Here is an 18,718-nt window from a genome sequence, read left to right as displayed (position 1 = left end):
TTTTTTCTGACTTTTAAAATTTACCTTTTGGGCCTTAGGCCATGGTGCACATTTCTCAGGTGATCAACCAAACCTGGATAAGGTTTTAGTACTTTCTAGGCTCACCGCCAATAACACAATACAAAAACCATTACCAGCATTACCCCATATTACATATTGAAAATGATCAAAATTCCATATGAAAAACCACTAACATAGTTGATATTGGCTATTTTAAACTCGGAAATTATTATAACTATACCACAAACAGCTCGCATTTCAGAAGTCACAAGATGAAACACGCACCACTACATTTCATAGCCGTTATAATGATGGTGTTATAGTACGCAAAATAGAACCAAGTATATGTTATGCTTTGTTCTTAAAAGAGACTATCTCATCATCTACAATGGTGTTCGGTTTTGCTGTTACAGCTTTTGTACTACCAACACTCTCATCTGGATCGGCTTTAGCTTCTGTTCAAACTCTCTGTGGAAAAATGAAATCAAATGCGTCCGAGTTAGTAACTGGTGCTGCTAAACAAAGAACATGTGATTTTTCAATTCGTCATTACCTGGTTGCAATGACCTGACCACCTTGCCCGTTGTCTTGTCTTCATAAAAACATCCAGAACCAAATGCTGTATATACAACTTGAACTTAATAAAGTTATAGTCCCACATACAAAGTTCCATGCTTGTTACATTCTGAAATTTTCAAAACTTCAGTACACACAATCATCTTCTTAGATCGAGTGAATGAGCTTAAACAAGCCTAGCTAATAAACCTCCCCTTTTGACGTAAGGCAACTTCACCATGTCACTATTTTTTCAGATAACAGATTGGTTTTTTCTTTTGAACGGCGGCTAATATTCAACATAAACATCTAGCAAGACGCTAGAGAGCAATGCACTTTTACATGAGATATAGACATTATTGTAAATTCTTGAATACCAGCGCATGATCCCGAGTCCTTCATGGCTACAACTTTAGTTTGAGCGTCACATAGATTTCCCTTTTACGCTTGATTTGGTGACATGCTCTGAAATTATTTATTAATAAGGTCTACATTCCAATTAAAGAGCAATATATCCAACTGTTATCAGCAAGACCGGAGAAGCTTTTTGATGGGATCGTAATACTTCCCTACAACTGGATCACCTATAGAAGCAGGAGCTGTAATTTTAGTTTGCTTAATTGATTGGAGAATTAAACCCATAACTTGTATTCTGGGGTTGAGGTTCAGAAAATATTGTATCGCACTACTTTAAATTTTGTTCACATGAAATCGAGATTGCAGGGGCGCTGTTTACTTGCTTATTTAGAATCAAATTAATGAGCAGGGAAGCTGTGTCTTATCTGGTATATGTTTCAACTGGATTCAACAAAATTAATTAAGTCTGATTAAATTTTGACTGCAGCAAAACAAGTTTTTGTTGGTTATTTAGTATAACTAACATGATTTTAGTGATATTGGATTGACTCGTTGATCAAGTTAATTTTATTAGTATTAAACGAGTTAGGAGATGCGGGAGTGCATGCTTGTTTAATTTAATAAAATTAAATCTTGTCTGATTTATTTATTCATCTATGGTATATGTTTGTATATATTTTATTTTATATACTCAAGTACATATGAAAATGATATTTCATAACTCATTTGGTGTTGGATATAAAATAAATCGGATGTGACAAAATTGTCAGCCACCATGTGGTCCTTACTTTGGTCAACATAAAAGAAGAAGTATATAATATTGGACAAAAGGGAGTATGGATAAAAGAAGAAACGGTTTTGATGGTTTCCGTTAGTTGTGACGGTTTCCACTTTTATCAATATATATCCCTGGTTCCCTTTCAAAGAGAGTACTGTTTTTTCTTTTTCTTTTACCCTCTCATACGAAATATACATATCCTGTTCTTGAGAATTTCACAATTAATCCGATTAAATTATTTGTGTATAGTACCCACAAATAGGTTTAATCTGATAGTGACTACACGATTTGTGAGATAATCCAAGTGCCATATTTCTCATCTTGTGCTTTGTTTTCTGCGATAAACTTGTATATATTCACGTACATTTTCAACAGTTTTGTCTGCAGCTGAATTTAATAGTGTAGTAGTACAGGGAAAGACTTTGAAGCAATGATTCTATACAGGGTGGTTGTTGTGGGGACTCAGAAATGATTGTGTTTTCAACGAGAAAGCAATCGACATCAGTACTCGATCAAACTATCAAATAATGATCAGGTGTCTGCATTTGCTTGGATTAATTAAGAATATATTTCCAAAATGTTAACTTGAAGTAATTGGTCTGCATGATGATGCTGTAATCCGGCAGATCAAGGAGTTTTGATTACGTACTATATATGTAATCTATCTTGACTGTATCATCGTCGCTTCTTGCTAGTGTTTTACAGTATTACATTTCGACGGTTAAAACAATCCACCACAGGTAATGTTTGTCAGAAAATTGGTTTATACCTAGCTGTTGAAGAGAAAATCTGGTTGCCATTTTTTTAATATATAATTTACTGATGAGTTTCCTAATCATTCTCATAAGTTTCTGTTAAAGTGGTTCTTAAGTTTTAACTTATTTTCATCCATTGCGGTAACTCTCCTTCATGGATTTGTTTGTAGATTTTCATAATGCATGTTTTGTCTTCAATTCTTTCCTTATGTCCTATAGTTCCTTTTATTTTCATGTGTCATAATGTTCATATGGACTACTATACTTTAATGTGATAGAATCTTAATATATCACTCTGTCTTCTCTAGCCTTGCTTCTTAGTATTATCATACACATAGAGGAATACAGAAGGCTTGCTATCATTTACAGTTGCTCAGATACTAGATTACATACTGTTAAAGAACTGACGCAGCCGCCCGACGCTAAATGAAACAGTGAAAATGAAAACATGTTATATGAAAAAGATCCGGCGATTTAATTTTCATTTTTCCCCATCCTAAACGTCGTAAGCATCATAAATATGTATCCAACCAAAAGCCTACATATGGCTGTTTTATTAAATGGAAATCATTTTAACAATGCTGCAAAGAGCTTATTTTTCACAAGTCAAAAGATGAAAAAGACACTGCTACTTATAGTAGCTACAACAGACATGGTTCAAGTACAAACATACATAACGAAATATCTAAATCCCGATCATGCATGCACCCTTCTAAGAAGAATGTTCCCAGATTCGAAGTTTCTTCTCTACTCCTTTTGAAATCTTTTTGATGATGGCTTCTGCCTTCTTCCTCTCCTCCGAATAATAAGCATGACATTGTGGGCAATCTTTGCTATATGGAAGGAAATAAAAGAAACCAACAAACGAGTTAGTGATGGCTGATCGATGTACAACAAAGACATTGTCTTTTCAATTCATTAGTACCTATCCCTCCTCCAAAATACGCCGGCTGTCCCCTCCACTTTAGAATTAACTGAAGCAATTGATCAAAACACAACCATGAAACATAAGAAAGCTATATATATATATATATATATATATATATTCCGAGTATTCTCCAACACACGTACATACATAATTAATTAACTGATAGAAGCTAATGAATGTATGCATTTTACAAAAGCTACACATTCTTATTAAAAGTAAAGTAATTAGCCTAATTATCTTCAACAAGTATAAAACATGAAGTATGATCAATGAAATATGAAGCGAAGAATTTACCTCTAGTTGCTAAGAACTTTTTCTGCAAAATATTATCAAATCCAGCTCCTAATGTCTCTAGTTTCGCTTGCATATCACTATCCATGTCCCTGTACAATTGTACAAACACATCAATAATTTACAACATTTCTTTGATTAATTCGTAACCAAAATTGCAGGGACTCATTTTCTTTTTACTAAATACAATGTCCTAAAAACCCTAATTCAGACAAATTGTGGCATACAACTATCATAAAGTTAAAGAAGGGAATGATAGTTATTTTAAATCTGATCATATCATGCAAATTTTTTTTGTCAGTAATTCAGTGTAATTAAGAGATATGATCAAAGACTAATTGATAGGCCAGTTAATACTCATAATGTTTTTCATTAATTGGTGTTCTCTATATAATTAAGAGAAACAACATATATGGGATTAAAAGACCCAAAACTAAATAGTCTTTTGCGAAAAGGTTCTTGTGCTTGTGCCTAAACCAAGAAGAAACTCCTAGATTATCCGAAAGTGATGATATTCATGTAATTTAGATAAAAAGGGTTGCATAATTACTTTTGAAATGTAATAAGGTTTGAAAAGTTATATATATACCAATATATACATTGAGATATCCTGATATTGATTTTAACCCTAGTTACACACATCCCTAACAAAGATCAGACAAAAACAATTCTTGTTATACAATGATATAGGAGTACATACATACCTGAAGAAGTAGGAATTGAAGTGAGGGAGAGAGAATGCCAGCACTTAACAGCTGTCTTAATGACAAATATTAAAGACTTGAGAATAATAAACCTAGGGGTATTTATATTGCCCTCACTTAATGAATTTTTAGCATTATGTTGGTATGGGACAAGGCTTTGTATTTTTACATTGGACATGTACTTTAATAAACCTGGAGATTCATTATCTTTTGGTAAACACTAAACAAACCCTTCCTATCTGATCACCCCTCCCTGCTCATTTTTCACAATGATGTTGTGATTAATGAACGCTCGAAGACCTTTTTTGAAGCCACCGTGAGAATCACCCTTTGTTTTTTATGCGAACATCGGAATGTTGCTGTCTTCATCAATACCTCCAAATGTAACATGCTAGACTTTAATTGGTATGATATTGTAGCCTTATATGCTCCATATACTTACTGTTTCGTAACATTAATATATAGAGTGGGGGGCAAAATTAAATCTGCCCCATGTAGTGTTCAGTGCAATAACCATCAGGTGATCACTGTGCGAACTTACAGCCGCTTGGTGACATGAAGTTGGTGGGTTCATTTTGATGTCGTTTTTCAAACTTAATCGCGGCTAATTTAATTTGGCACTTCTATAACAGCTTTTGGTAATATATTAAGTCTCTAACACAAGTCTAATAGAGGCTCAGATGATTTCTATTAACTTTGAGTTTGGGATTTTACAACCTCTAGCAAATGCTTTTAAATTATCATAAAAGAATTGAACCTATTTCACCAAGTTGCACATATTGGAATACACACAACCAAGGACCCAAAATATCAAATTCTGTATGTAAAAACATTTTCATAGTATATATTGGCTACAGTATTTCAAAGTCGGAGATCATTCTCACAATAGCCAGCATGTAATATACGAAACTACAGAGGAACCACTACATATTATAGCTGCAACAAAGAAGGATGAAGAAAGCACAACTAGAACCGCACATGTATCTAGAAATATACATATGTATATATAGATCATGCACTTTTCTTTGAAGACGCTTCCCCATTTGGAGGGTATTTTCTTGTTTCTTTTGTAGTCTCCGAGCGACCGACTTTTTTGTTTGAATAGCCAGTTGGATCCTTACAAGATTTTGTCGCAATCTCACTAAGGATAGAAATTAAAGAAATGAAACACGAGTTAGTAACTGCTGCTGCAAGACAGATAACCGGCCACGTTTTTCAGTACATTATTACCTGTTTACTTTGACATTCTCTTTGGCTATATCCTCCTCGAAATATTTACCTGCAGCGATAGCTGAAGGAATTTGGACATAAGAAAGCTATTCATCAACACTTTGATTTGTATTGATTAACTTAAAAAAAAACACACACACAATTATATTCTACGAGTAACCAAAAATCAGAAATCAGCCGTTGAAGCGCCTTCTGTTAATTATGTAAAGGGACAATGCTCCTTATGGTGGTCTAACAAAGATGACTCATATTAGCTAGCATTAATTCTATCATCCACAATGCTTCAGGGACTAAATGATTTTAAGTATCCAAGTCAATGGGTGTGGCGAAGCTGAGCAGCTCAGCAGCATGGTCTGCAACAATTAATAGCTTCTAGAAATTGTCTTTGGAAAATTTGAAGTTTAATTCCCATAAGCCATGCTGGATAAGTTTCAAATTTGAGTTTTTGGAAAGTGTAGCCGTTAATTGAAATCTTCACCCGTTAAATGAAGAGACTACCACGCTCGTAGAACTAAAAAGTTGTAATTACAATTATCACACTGAAGTTGTAGTTTTTGAGCTCAAGTGACAAGAGAAAAATGAACTTTTCCGACAATGATCAAGAGACGGAACAATACCTATTTGTCAAGTGTAGAGTGGCACCTAATTGCGAGATGGTGCTCATTGGATAATGAAATTATCAACAATCTGAATGAGTTGATCACTTCCTTGTATTCCACTAGAAGTGGATCGGTGAGATGGTTTAAAAGGGGTTATATATATATCATATATGGACCAGATGTTAATATGTACCTGAAAGTTGTAGTTTTCATCCTCAAGAGGACCCAAATTAATGCAGCACGCTCGGAGATATTATCAAACCTTTGCGGCTATGTCTATTGGGTAAACATATACTGTATATATTTGTGGGATGGCTATTTTGCCCAAATTCGACCTATTTTGTTACATCATAACATCCTATTTGGTCCAAACACAGAAGTCAACTAAAGTCAAAGAGTTGACTTCATCACCAAATTAAAGGTCCCTAATAGACTCATATTGTCTTGACACTGGAACGAATGATAATGGTACACACATTACTTCAATAAGAAGCTTACAAAATGCATAACATTCGAAAATCATTTGTGTTTATAAATGTAAATGCATTGTTCTCAAATATGTCAAGAAATGTATGCAGAATTGGCTAATTTGTTGTAATGTGAAGCTATCCCCCTTTAGTCTTATATCCATTTCCTTTGCTATTCATATAAATCCAAAATTCAAAGAAGTAGTGTTTTCATTTATAATTTGTAATTGAGATCTGTTGCACTGAATTTACCTTCAAAGAAAGCCTTGTCTGCAAAGTACTTCCCTTTGGAGTAATTGACAAACTCATCTTCATCCGTCTCTATTTTTCCTTGCCACTTGTTGTTATCCATTTCCCTGTCATACAAACATGTCCATAGTTGTTAACAAATTGGAAATTAGTGTCGTGTCGTTAATCTTTTTCACAAATATAGAAACACGTAACAAGCGTTTGATATGAACAGAAAAGCATATTCATGCAAAATAAAGAATTGAAACAGGAAACATATAGAAGAGCTAGCCGCAATAAAATGGACTAGTCTGAGCTTTCTTCTTATAAACGGATCTACGTACGTACACAAACTATACGATAGCACATGATATTGATAACAAAGATCTACTCATACCGGCCTTAAGAAGCAAGAGTCCCAAAGTGAGTGAGTAAGAGGAATGTAACAGCTACGAAATGAGAAAACAATGACTATATAAGTATGCATGGGGGCTGTCAGATGGAACTGCCAGCTGGAGCTATTTATATTTCCCCTTGCCGCATGAATTGTTAGAATTTGTTTCGTTTGGGGATAAGCATCTTAATTAGTCTTTTTGCATATATATATAGTTTAACAACAAATAAATTTACATCTTTACCCATTCATATATAGATCATATACTTGCTATTTATATACACTTCCATGATAAATAATTTTTCCATATTATATATATTTTTTTATTTGGTATGGCTATATATCTTATGGTTGTCATAGTTTCAAAGTTTTTGTGCGCTAAGTTGTAATCGCCGGATTAAGGGTTAAAGGTCATTGGGTTACGGATCTAGTCACCGGGGGTGTGTCACAGATAGAAACTTCAGATTTCCCAAACATCACAGCCGTATATGGTAATGAGGAATGATGAATGATGGCGATAAATTAAGCGTGGGGTTTTGAATGGTCTCAATTTCCGATTCTTCAAAAGATATCCCATGGGATTTAATTGGAATAGATATTATCAGGCAATTCATCACTTCCACAATTTTTGCTTTCATATATATGAAAATGACAAACGTGACTAATTTGATAGGCTTTCAAATTAACATGCCTGATATCTCATACTGATCGACACATGGCAAATCAAAGTTTAGAGAGAATGAAGGAAATCTATGTATCATCCATTGAATTGAACCTTTAGACGTATATCTCAAGCATATATATCATTACTCTTTAAGGATTACCATCCTATTTTGCTGTTATGGGTCATATAGTGTGCATAATGGCGTTTGGTATGTTTGATATCCCAAACAGCATCCCTAGCTATATGATGATCATAACCGCTATGTGAAAAGCGTTTTTATTGTTAACGCTTAGTTCAATAACTCATTAACATATAATTAACTCACAGATTCCATATATGGATACTTAAATAGTCGAGTTGTTGATATTGCGTGAAGAAAGTGGGAATTCCGGACTGGGTGACGCTCTCTTGGATGTTTGTGTTGAACAACATGTTAGTCTTAATTAAACCGCAGTATTGGCGGTTAGAAATTATTTGTATGGATGTTTAATTGTTAGTGTTTATGTAAATCTTTGAATATCCGAGTATACTAAATTTTGGCTCTTCAAATTAAGCCGATTTGAAGAGAAAAAGTTTAGTTAACCTATTTTGGGTTACCAATAATGTGAAATGTTTATTTAAAACTAAAATTTATGTGAAAATTAGAAAACTGGCAAAAACACATTGTGATCTGAATTTAGCACAATGTGTTTTTATTGTGTTTTTGATAACGCGTGAAAATCGGAAAACCTGTTTAAACACACTGTGATATGAACTTAACACAATGTGTTTTCTAAAAACACATTGTCTTAAATTCAGATCACAATGTGTTTTGATTATTTTTAAAATTTTCACAAAATTTTTTAAGTGTCTTTACTATCTTGGACTTGTAGACGTCTAATGAATATTCAATCAACCCACATTCCATGATGAAATCGGCCTTGAAGCAGCCACATAAACTCAATGACCCAAATTCTCACTTAAAATATTTTTGAGTCGATTGGTATCATCTATCTATTCCTCGATGAATTTTGAACTCCATGTCAACTCTGAATGCATAATACAACTACCAAGTCAGACCTTAAAAACTAAGCAAAATAAAGGGAAAGAGGAAACCATTGAGAATTCACAATCAGATCAAAAAGCAACACAATAAAAAGGTTGATCCGGATATCTCGACTAATGCACACTATATTTCAACCATCCATGTACGGTAACCTTTTGTGGGCATAATGCAAGATGATTTACATATAAGCCCAGGGAAGTTTATGTTGATGATTATACTTAAATCAGCAAAATGGTAGTGTTTAATTTTTTTTATTATACTAAAAGCGCCAAGTATGATAATAACCTTCTAGCAGATCATAATTCATACCTGGATCATATATTCATCGCCTACATGACGAGAATCCACCTGAGAGTTTGCATTATGAGACAAAAACAGTAATGCAATTTCAACAGTAACATGAATTAGAAGCATATGAAAACCAGCACCCAGTAAATTCAATAGCACCACAAGGTTGAGCACATCTCCTGGGTATCATTAGAAACTGCAAGTTCACGAGTACAATAAGATGGTCAAATATGCATGACTAAAATCATGCACAGATTTACAGAAATATTAGTTGCAGTTCTACACCATATAGCCTACAAAAGTTATGAACTCTTCTTAACAGAGTGCTTTCCATTCGAAAGGTTGGTAGTTGTTTCCGTTTCAAGCTTTCTGTTGCCGAACTTTTCATTCCAAAAGGCAAGTGGGTCAGCATAAGATTTTGTGCCTGGCTCACTGAAAATAAGGTAAACCAAAAATTACAAATAGGATTAGCGATTACTGTCTGCTGCATGACAGCACGACCCAGATCATGTGCATACATTCAATAATTACCTGCCTGCCCTGATAGTCATCCCATCTATAGTTGCCTTCTCTTCAAAAATCTCACCTGCAACAACAGAGCCTGCCTGCTTAGCACTTGAACTTGAGAAAACACATAAGCACATTTTCCCCTATAGAATATCTACGAGATTGTAATACTCGTAAGAGTTGAGATGCTAGGTAAGAAAATGAATTTAAATACTTGCCATAAAAGTCAGTCATCTCTTATATGTGGGAAAATAACTAGATAAAAAAAATGCCTCTTGCATCTAGAACAGAACCCGGCGCAGTAAAAGTAGATAACGTAAAACCCTGCAAAAATATCTAATCAATAACATTAAGTTCAGCTGATGAAGTGAACACTTATTTGAACCAATTGATCTTTCCATATCCATTTCACACTTTCTAAAACGTTGATGCCCACCAAGCCTGATCGGCTGACCCATGAGAACCCACCTCAAGGTGAACATATGGGTGGCAAGGAGCAGACTTACTCAGAAGCTCGCTAAGGAAGGGTGGGCATAGGGGCGTGACTCAGCTGGGCTAACTCATGAGTAACTTGACAAGCATTCAATCGAACCGATTAGGAATGAGTTGAGCTCAAGCTATTTATATAGACTTTCAAGTCGAGCTTGAGTATCAAAAATCCAGATTTTAAAGTTCATGATCTGTATTGAGTTTGTACCAGATAATTATCGAACTATTTAATCAACTTGCGCCAAACCAAGCTCAAAAGAGTCAAGTCAGGTCAAGCTAAGGACAAAGTTGTCGAGTCCATTAATACTATCTCTGATCAATAAGATTATCACATCTTCGGTCCCAAATAAGTGTCCACCTTACAAATTTAGTTTATCCCAAATATAAATCTCGACTTGCAAAATAGATAACCAACAATGTGCCCGCCTTCTATCTAGTAGGTACTTCTTTTGGGACTGATATAGTAATACTGAAAACCGAGCTGAATCAGGTGGACCTCGAAAGTATAAATTAACTGATTGAGCTCAAGGTTAAATATAGGATAGTAAAATTTGATATTTATGCCAGCACTTTTATCCATAGACCACCAAATTATAATTTAAGGTATTGCACATATGGTTGTGTAAAGCATAAATAACCGGTGTAAGTATCCTAAATGGGAAAATGTTAGTTCAAGTTACCGGAAAAGGGCGAGTCTTTGACTAAGATGTACGCGATGTCGTGGCCTAACAAAGGAATCCCCTTGACCATTTTCAAACCATTTCTCTGCCCACTCCCAAGAGGTTTAGCTAGTGAGGTTCGAACCAAAGACCTCTTGTGAGGGCACAAACACTAGGCCACCTTGGTGGTGGTTTTAGTGTAAGTATCGTCTCCCACGAAAATAAAGGCCCATTTGAGCTTGAGTCAACACGACTCAGCCCGATAATGATGTGGGCCATCCTCTATGGTAATCAAACCTTGGTACTTAAAACCTCCTTAATCAACTAAACAACCCAGAGTAACAAAAATTCACACTTTGCAATAGTAAACTATATATGAGGTGCAATAATAGTAATAATTATTAAAAATAATAGTAATAATAGAGAAAAAGTGTAATAATACTACAGTAGTAAAAAAAAAAAAAAGGTGTAGTAATACCTCCATAAATATTTTGATGTGAGAAATATTTAGATTTTAAGTAATTGGCATACTCAGCTTCATATCTCTTCAATTTTTCACTTTCCTCCTTGCTATCCATTTTCCTATTATCATTTCATATATACATATACATATAAGTAAAGTGAAGTAATAATAATAATAATAGAATTAATGATATGATTCTGAAAACAAAATGGAATTTAATATACAGTTATTAGAAAGAGAATTGAAGAAAACCCAGATAAGCAGAACTCCGCCGCCGCAACGTCACCGGAATATCCAAGCCACAAAGGGTCACTCTCCGACTTTGCGACAACCATTCTCCTGTTTATTTCTTGTGGTGGTATTTTATTTTTTTCTATTTAAAAGTTATTATTATACTTAAAAAAATAAATTGTGTATTGGCTTTGGAAAAATAGATAAATGTATTCAATTAGAATTTGGGACTCGTAAATTGTGACTTGGAGATTTTTAACCACTATGACACCTTGATGGTTCCCTTTAAATACCAATTCTATTAAATTTAATTCTCTATTATCTTTTGTTTTTTAAATTTTTTTTTGGAAATGCTAAATACAGCCTAAGGGTTGTATTTAACGTGCATAAAAAAACTTGTACATTTCATATTAAAAGTCCGCCCCTGATTTTCATGATAAATGTACAAACAGTTTATGCACCTTAAACACAGCCCTAAAGACTGTATTTAGCAAACTTTTTTTTTTGTCTTCACCATATTAAATGTTAAGTCAATAAGTAAAATAATGTTTCAAGATAATATATCATTATTTCTTACTTACTAAAACATGTATGACACAATTTAGTTAGAACTAGATGAATACCCGGATAATGCAACGACGCTTGTAGTAACGGCAGGCTATGAGGTGACGGTAGTGACAGTTGGTGGAGTTGTTGACGAAGATTAGTATAGGTCATTGAAATAAAGGTAATTGATGTAAAAAATGGTAATCTAGTTATTTTCGTAATTGAATGATGAATGTTGTAAATTAAACTAATAGTATTTTTTGGTATTTAGTATGGTCATGGTTGCAGGTAAATAACTTAATAATTGCAGTTATTTCAAGATCTGAAAGATTTACATAAGTTACCTTGAATTTCATAAATTTTTAGAAAAAACTTTTGTAAGTACCATGAGGATAAAAGAAAAAAAGTAAAAACTTTTGTAGTGAAAGTTGAAATGACCAAATGTTTTGATGAGGGACGAAAGTATAAATTTTAAAAGCTTTATGGTAAAACTTCAGAAAAGCAAAAGTCTACTTTTGATATAGATTAATGATTTTAATTTAGTTTAACATATGATATGACGATTATTGGTCGGGTGAAAAAATCTAACAAGGAAAGACTTTGGTAAAAAGCCCAAACATAGGTACCGGCCAACCTAAAACATGTTAAGCCTGAATAAGAAACAATTTGGAAAGTAAAAAGGCCCAAATAAGCAAAAAACTAAAATTCTGAAACAACTCATGTGGATATGACATATTTCGCTAAAATAAACAACCCATATGCACGTCCAGCTTGATATGCACGTTCATATTATTGGGAAAAAGTGTAGCTTATTGTATTATTAAGCTGATGATGATGATGGCCTTTTATCTGGATATTATAGTAGGCCTTTACAAAGTTTTAAGTGATAGTGCATAAACATTTTGTTTATCATGTATGATAATTTTAAAACATTAAGCATAGTTGAACCAATGATATAAAATAATATTATAGAACAAGTTATACTTGCCAAAATTAAACTATAGTTGTTTTCTATCTACCAACACACCTATATTTATACTGATTCCTCATTAGTTATTACTCCGTATAAAGTTACTAAGAAACTAGTCAATGTCTCATGATATATTAAAAATATTTTGTTGACTTTATATTGGTCTGATATTCTGATTATTATTCATAACATTTTTCTTATTCTTCTATTCTTAACCAATTTCCGCATGATATGTTAGAAGATATTTACATTTAAGAACATTTGTTTTTTTTATATGTTTGTCATATTATTAATTCACAATTATACAATATATTATTTCACATTTATTTACGAATTACAAGATTACCAAGCGAAATGTTTGAAACACACAGCCATTCTAACCAACTAATTGCATATTTTTTTTACATTTATCAGAAACCCGGTTGAAGAAAAGATCAGAAGAAGAACAATCGCATCGGAAAATTTAATTATGTGTGTTAACTAATAGCAACTATTGCATGTCTTATGTAATACAAATACTCATAGTTTTCATATATACATGATCGAACAATCAAAACTTTGTTTTTGTTGGATTTAGTTTTAAGATATATTTATATCTATAATCCAAGAGGTTTCTTCGAATAGATAAATAAAAATATCTTGAATTCAATATTTCATATCTATATGATTGTTTATTAATCAAAGAAAACATAGAATAAAAATCTAAGAAATCGAGAGTGTACATAGGCCACAAGATATGGCCAAAAAGCACGTACTTAAGTCCTAGCGATATCTTCTTTTTATTATTTTTATATGTACGACAAGCATCGTACCATGTTACCGAAATTTCTTTTTATCTAGTAATAAATTAATAAAAGCACCCACACACATGCATACATTGTACTTGGTGGCATGAGCAAAGATTTTCTTGAAATTAAACTTCTACCTATGATGGAATATACTCACTTTTCATAATTCCCCAAGTTACTTATTTTATACTCCGTATACGTTATACTGCCATCAGATAAGTCGTTGAATATCCAATTTTATATCGGAGCGAGGGTTCTTGCATCACCTATTTTTATGTGTATACCTTTATATATATCTCAGTAAACGTTTAATGCGGCAATCCCGAATTTATCACAGAGGAAGATGATTCTTGTGTTGTTGATTATTCTTGTTATTAATGATGATTCCGTTGTTAATATTGCTTAAAACGAGTATTATTAATAAGACGGTTCTACGAATTGAATTAGGCTAATTAGCTTATATACCTTTCTTTTTTCTTTAATAAATAAACACGCAAATCATATTTGACTAAACTCGTGTTAAACTCTTATTACATTTAAATGAATACGAATTAATACTAAGAGAAACTATGAGTTGATTTGCGTGTGGATGCTTAAAATTGATAGTGATACTAGAGAATACATGAAAGAGTGGCAAGACCTTATATACCTTATCTAATTCGCGATCTAGACTAATATAATTTTAAAGTTTTGATTTTGATAACGACAACTCTTCTATAAGTTGTTATTTCATTATAGCACCTGACAGCGTAATCTCTCAATTGAATCATGTACAAGTTGGTTGAAGTTTTTCGAATAAGTCAAATCAAAAAACTTAAATTTCACGGTTTGAATATGACTCCTTAATTCCAAATTATTACTACCTAAATTATCTAATAATAGTTTACAATATCTCATCAACGTACCATCACGTACCAGGCTGTTATTATCAAACTAAAACTACTTTTTGCTACAAAAATATAAGAGGAAGGTTAAGGTAAACAACCATATATAATGTGAACCACAATAAAACAAACACAAAATACTGATTTCCATTTACTATTGTTGGTCGAAATCCACAATTGACCACTATTCCAACAGAATGAAAAAAAACTTACATCTACCAAATACTGATTGAGTTTTATATGTATTTTTATATTTAATTTGGCATAATAAATTGCCAATGATTAAACCATGTTAGTTCCTTGGATAAAACCTGAGTGCCTCATCCAATACTCATAAACATAAACGTTATATGTTGCAAAATGAACATAAATTAAAAGCAGGATTAATACTAGCAAGAATGAATTAATAAGGAGAAATTAAGGAACTGAAAGGGGGCATGTGCAGCCGTCATGTGTAATCTATCTGTGAAGTTGGGTGTTTGAGCTGTGGCTATGGTGGCTTAATTATAATTAGGCCCTTCCATCCTTCTTCCTATTACCTTCATATCCATGTGCTTTTACCAACTTTACAAGTGTCCCATTCTACTAACTCACGTTTCAATTCTCTTATTGTATCTTACAACTCATTAATGATCGATAAATGCATACATTAGATTCTTAATCCACATTAACAGTATCTGTTTTTTCCTTTTTGAGACGAGTGGTTCACGAAAGCTTAATCTCATCGATCATGGTTTAGCTTAACACGTCTTTAATTAGGTTATCATTAATATGTTCAATTCCAACCAATGGATTACCATACATACAAAAAGTATGATTAATTTTCTTTTAGTTAGTGACGCACAAAATTGCTTCTATCTAATTAGAGGTTGATGCTTTAATTACACCGTGGTTCTTTTCTTCATATTCAAAAGTACTTTAGAAACTAGCTAGGTATTACTCGAACGTATATTATACGCTATAAGGTTGTTATAGATTTTCCATTTTACGTGATTTGTGCTTATTTACGAGCATTAGTTTTATATCTTTTTTGAGATTGTTTGATTGAAGATTGAAAACATGTACATGAGCAAACATAATAGACACTTTGTTTTTATTCTCGTATGATATTGAAATGAAACAAGTCCATAATTACTAACATGTGATCAATAGTGTGATTTTGATAGCAACAAGTTTGAGATTGTGTGATTCGACATCAAAAAAACAAAAAAAGCACATGAGCAAACATGGATTTATACACTTTGTTTGATACTACTCGTATGATTTTAAAAGAAACAATTTTATGATTGAGATCGAGCATGTGATTGTATGATTTTGAAAAATATAACAAGATAGAACATAGTAATTAAACATGCACATGAGCAAACATAATAGACACTTTGTATTATATATGGGATGATCCTGATCATATACCCAAGCTTATGTAGAGATTAGGTATTGTTGTCATTGTTAGTGTTTTTAACGGTACTTAGATTGGTGTTTTGTGCAGCTATATATATTTTTTTCATTGTGTACTCCAAAGTCGATTATATATATAAAAAATATATATTCACTACAAACAATATTTCATTTGTTCACACTTTTAAGTGAGTGTGAACAAATTAAAAATTTTGTCACGCTTTTTAGTGTGTAGAAATATATTGAATTAAAAGTGTATGGAAATTTCTCCACACTAAAAAGTGTGTAAAAATAAAAGTTCACATTTTTTAGTGTGAACTTTCATAGTTATTTTGTGACACCTCATTTGTTCACGGTAACTTTTTTAGTTACCATGAACAAATGAAGTGTGACAAAATAATTATGAAAGTTCACACTAAAAAGTGTGAACTTTTATTTCTACACACTTTTTAGTGTAGAGGAATTTCCACACACTTTTAATTCAATATATTTTTACACACTAAAAAACGTGACAAAATTTTTAATTTGTTCACACTCACCTAAAAGTATGAACAAATGCAATATGATTTGTAGTGATTTCTCGTTTAAAATATAATTGTGAGAATAGCAACGCCCATGATAGATGTTGCTAATTATAGCATATTTCATTTCTCTTTGTTTTAATTATATCCTACATATATATATGATTTTGAAAAGGAAAAAGTTTATAATTACAACATATGCAATGAACAACTTGAAAAAAAAAAAAAAAAAAAAAAAAAAAAAAAAAACTTGGCATGGATAATTAACATATGATGGGATCATATTTGATCATTAGATATACAGAAACCATACACACAAAAAATAACAGTATGATTTCCAAGTAGAGTATTAATTAATTAATTGATTCTTAATTATCTAGATGATGAACAACTTCATTTCAAAAGCTTTACCTAGCTATTTGCTGGTGATTAACACTTACCGCAACCACCACCAGCACCCACCGCCACCGCCTTTTCACAAACACCATAAAATTTTACTTTCTTTTGCCCAAAAACCAAGCCCTATTGCCACTTTGGACAGTAGTAATCACCCCTCTTTTTTCATTCACCAAACCAGCTTGATGATATTCATCTTTCTTTCTTGATTCTTGATCTTTCTTCTTCCCTGTTGCTTTTTTGCTCTTCTTGCCAGAAGACTTATGTTGTTTCCCATGATCATCTTGTTGTGCAACCTGCTCCCATGGTTGTTGTAAATGTAAATGACTTGGTCCAGAAGAAGCATCAGAAGCCATTGAATCATCTGTGTCTTCATCATCTTCATCTTTTACAACTACCCCTTTATTTTTCCTACTACTACCATCATACACAACACCTCCTCCTCCATAATCATCATCCATGGATGAACCACCACCAATGTACATTGTCCAACCAGATTCACTGCTCTGACATTCTTCTGTAATATTTCCATGATGATCTCCATATCCCTTGGAAGGTGACTCCATCTTATTTCTCTATTCTGCAGCCTGTTATATATATATAAGTTTCAACAATATATATAAATATATATATATATGTAGTCAACTCATCAATAGATTAACAACCAACTTAACAAACATAGAAAGAAAGAAAAAATGAAAGGAAGAAGTCAATAACACAAGATAAGAAGAGTTTATTCTCTTCAATACATCTTTATATATAAGTACAAACTAATTAGCTGGATCTTAGCCACCCCCCAACCCCACCCACACCTCACCCCACATATATATATATATATATATAACCACAAAGAACAAAGAACAAACATACCTTTTAGAAGTTGGACAAAAAATAAAAATAAAACCCTAGTAAAAAGTAACAAGATCTACGTTAGTTAAATTTCATTTATGTTTATTCTTTACAATATATATATATATATATATATAGTAGGTGGATTTAATTCTCACTCCTCAACCTATCTAGCAATCTAAATAAGGTCATAACTTCTCTGATTTTTTTTTATCTGTTTACCATGACAATGAAAGACAGCTAGAAGCTGTCAAAATATATTATTAAATCTTCAAAAAGAAAGAATAATTAAATAGTTTTGTTTTTATTCAAAAGCAAAAGGCACAATTAACACAAGTTTTCTTCAATTTTGAAAGATGAGGGGTGGTGGGTTGTTCAGTGAATATCCAATCATATTTACTATTACCCTGCATTTTCATTTAATACCAAAGGTAAAAAGCTAGCTTTTTTATGACTAAAATATAAATGCAAATACAGATGAACGTGTATACATAAAGACGATATAGAGATGCATATATGTACGTCTTGATGTGACAAAGAGTATATATGCACAATGCATGTGACCTTTTAAAAAATTGTTTAATGTCTAAGTCCTTATAAATTTATTGGATTTCTATACATGATCCTACTTTTATATATGTACTCCGTATAATCTAACCCGAGGACTAAAATTGATTTTAGATTACATCTCACTACAAGAAAAAGGGTTTTGGTTACTGTTGGAATATGATCAT

At 32.5% G+C, this 18,718-nt stretch overlaps 2 protein-coding genes across 2 annotated transcripts; both read right to left on the bottom strand.

Annotated features, from left to right (window-relative positions):
• Positions 1 to 9,359: 9,359 nt before the first annotated feature.
• On the bottom strand, positions 9,360 to 11,793 carry LOC122589207. Its single transcript, XM_043761456.1, has 4 exons — positions 11,654 to 11,793; positions 11,417 to 11,520; positions 9,815 to 9,869; positions 9,360 to 9,715 (listed from the first exon to the last, which is right to left on the bottom strand). Exons 1-4 carry the CDS (start codon positions 11,734 to 11,736, stop codon positions 9,586 to 9,588), a joined length of 372 nt encoding a protein of 123 aa, XP_043617391.1. The 5' UTR covers positions 11,737 to 11,793; the 3' UTR covers positions 9,360 to 9,585.
• Positions 11,794 to 17,002: 5,209 nt separating this feature from the next.
• Positions 17,003 to 17,843, bottom strand: LOC122589891 (protein SOB FIVE-LIKE 4-like). The gene has a single exon (XM_043762220.1). The coding sequence runs from the start codon at positions 17,699 to 17,701 to the stop codon at positions 17,234 to 17,236; it is 468 nt and encodes a 155-aa protein (XP_043618155.1). The 5' UTR covers positions 17,702 to 17,843; the 3' UTR covers positions 17,003 to 17,233.
• Positions 17,844 to 18,718: the final 875 nt, after the last annotated feature.

This window comes from Erigeron canadensis, chromosome 2 (assembly GCF_010389155.1).
Source record: "Erigeron canadensis isolate Cc75 chromosome 2, C_canadensis_v1, whole genome shotgun sequence".
In the NCBI taxonomy this organism is placed as follows: Eukaryota; Viridiplantae; Streptophyta; class Magnoliopsida; order Asterales; family Asteraceae; genus Erigeron; species Erigeron canadensis.
Note: the sequence above shows the minus strand (reverse complement) of the source record. Positions and strands in the feature narration are given on the sequence as shown.

Excerpts from the sequence above, each read along its gene's own strand:
- LOC122589207 (XM_043761456.1), bottom strand. The coding sequence starts at position 11,736 with ATGGTTGTCGCAAAGTCGGAGAGTGACCCTTTGTGGCTTGGATATTCC. Across the intron at positions 11,521-11,653 it reads GCGGAGTTCTGCTTATCTGG|GAAAATGGATAGCAAGGAGG; the intron begins GTTTTCTTCAAT and ends AAATGATAATAG. Across the intron at positions 9,870-11,416 it reads ACATCAAAATATTTATGGAG|GTGAGATTTTTGAAGAGAAG; the intron begins GTATTACTACAC and ends CTGTTGTTGCAG.
- LOC122589891 (XM_043762220.1), bottom strand. The coding sequence starts at position 17,701 with ATGGAGTCACCTTCCAAGGGATATGGAGATCATCATGGAAATATTACA.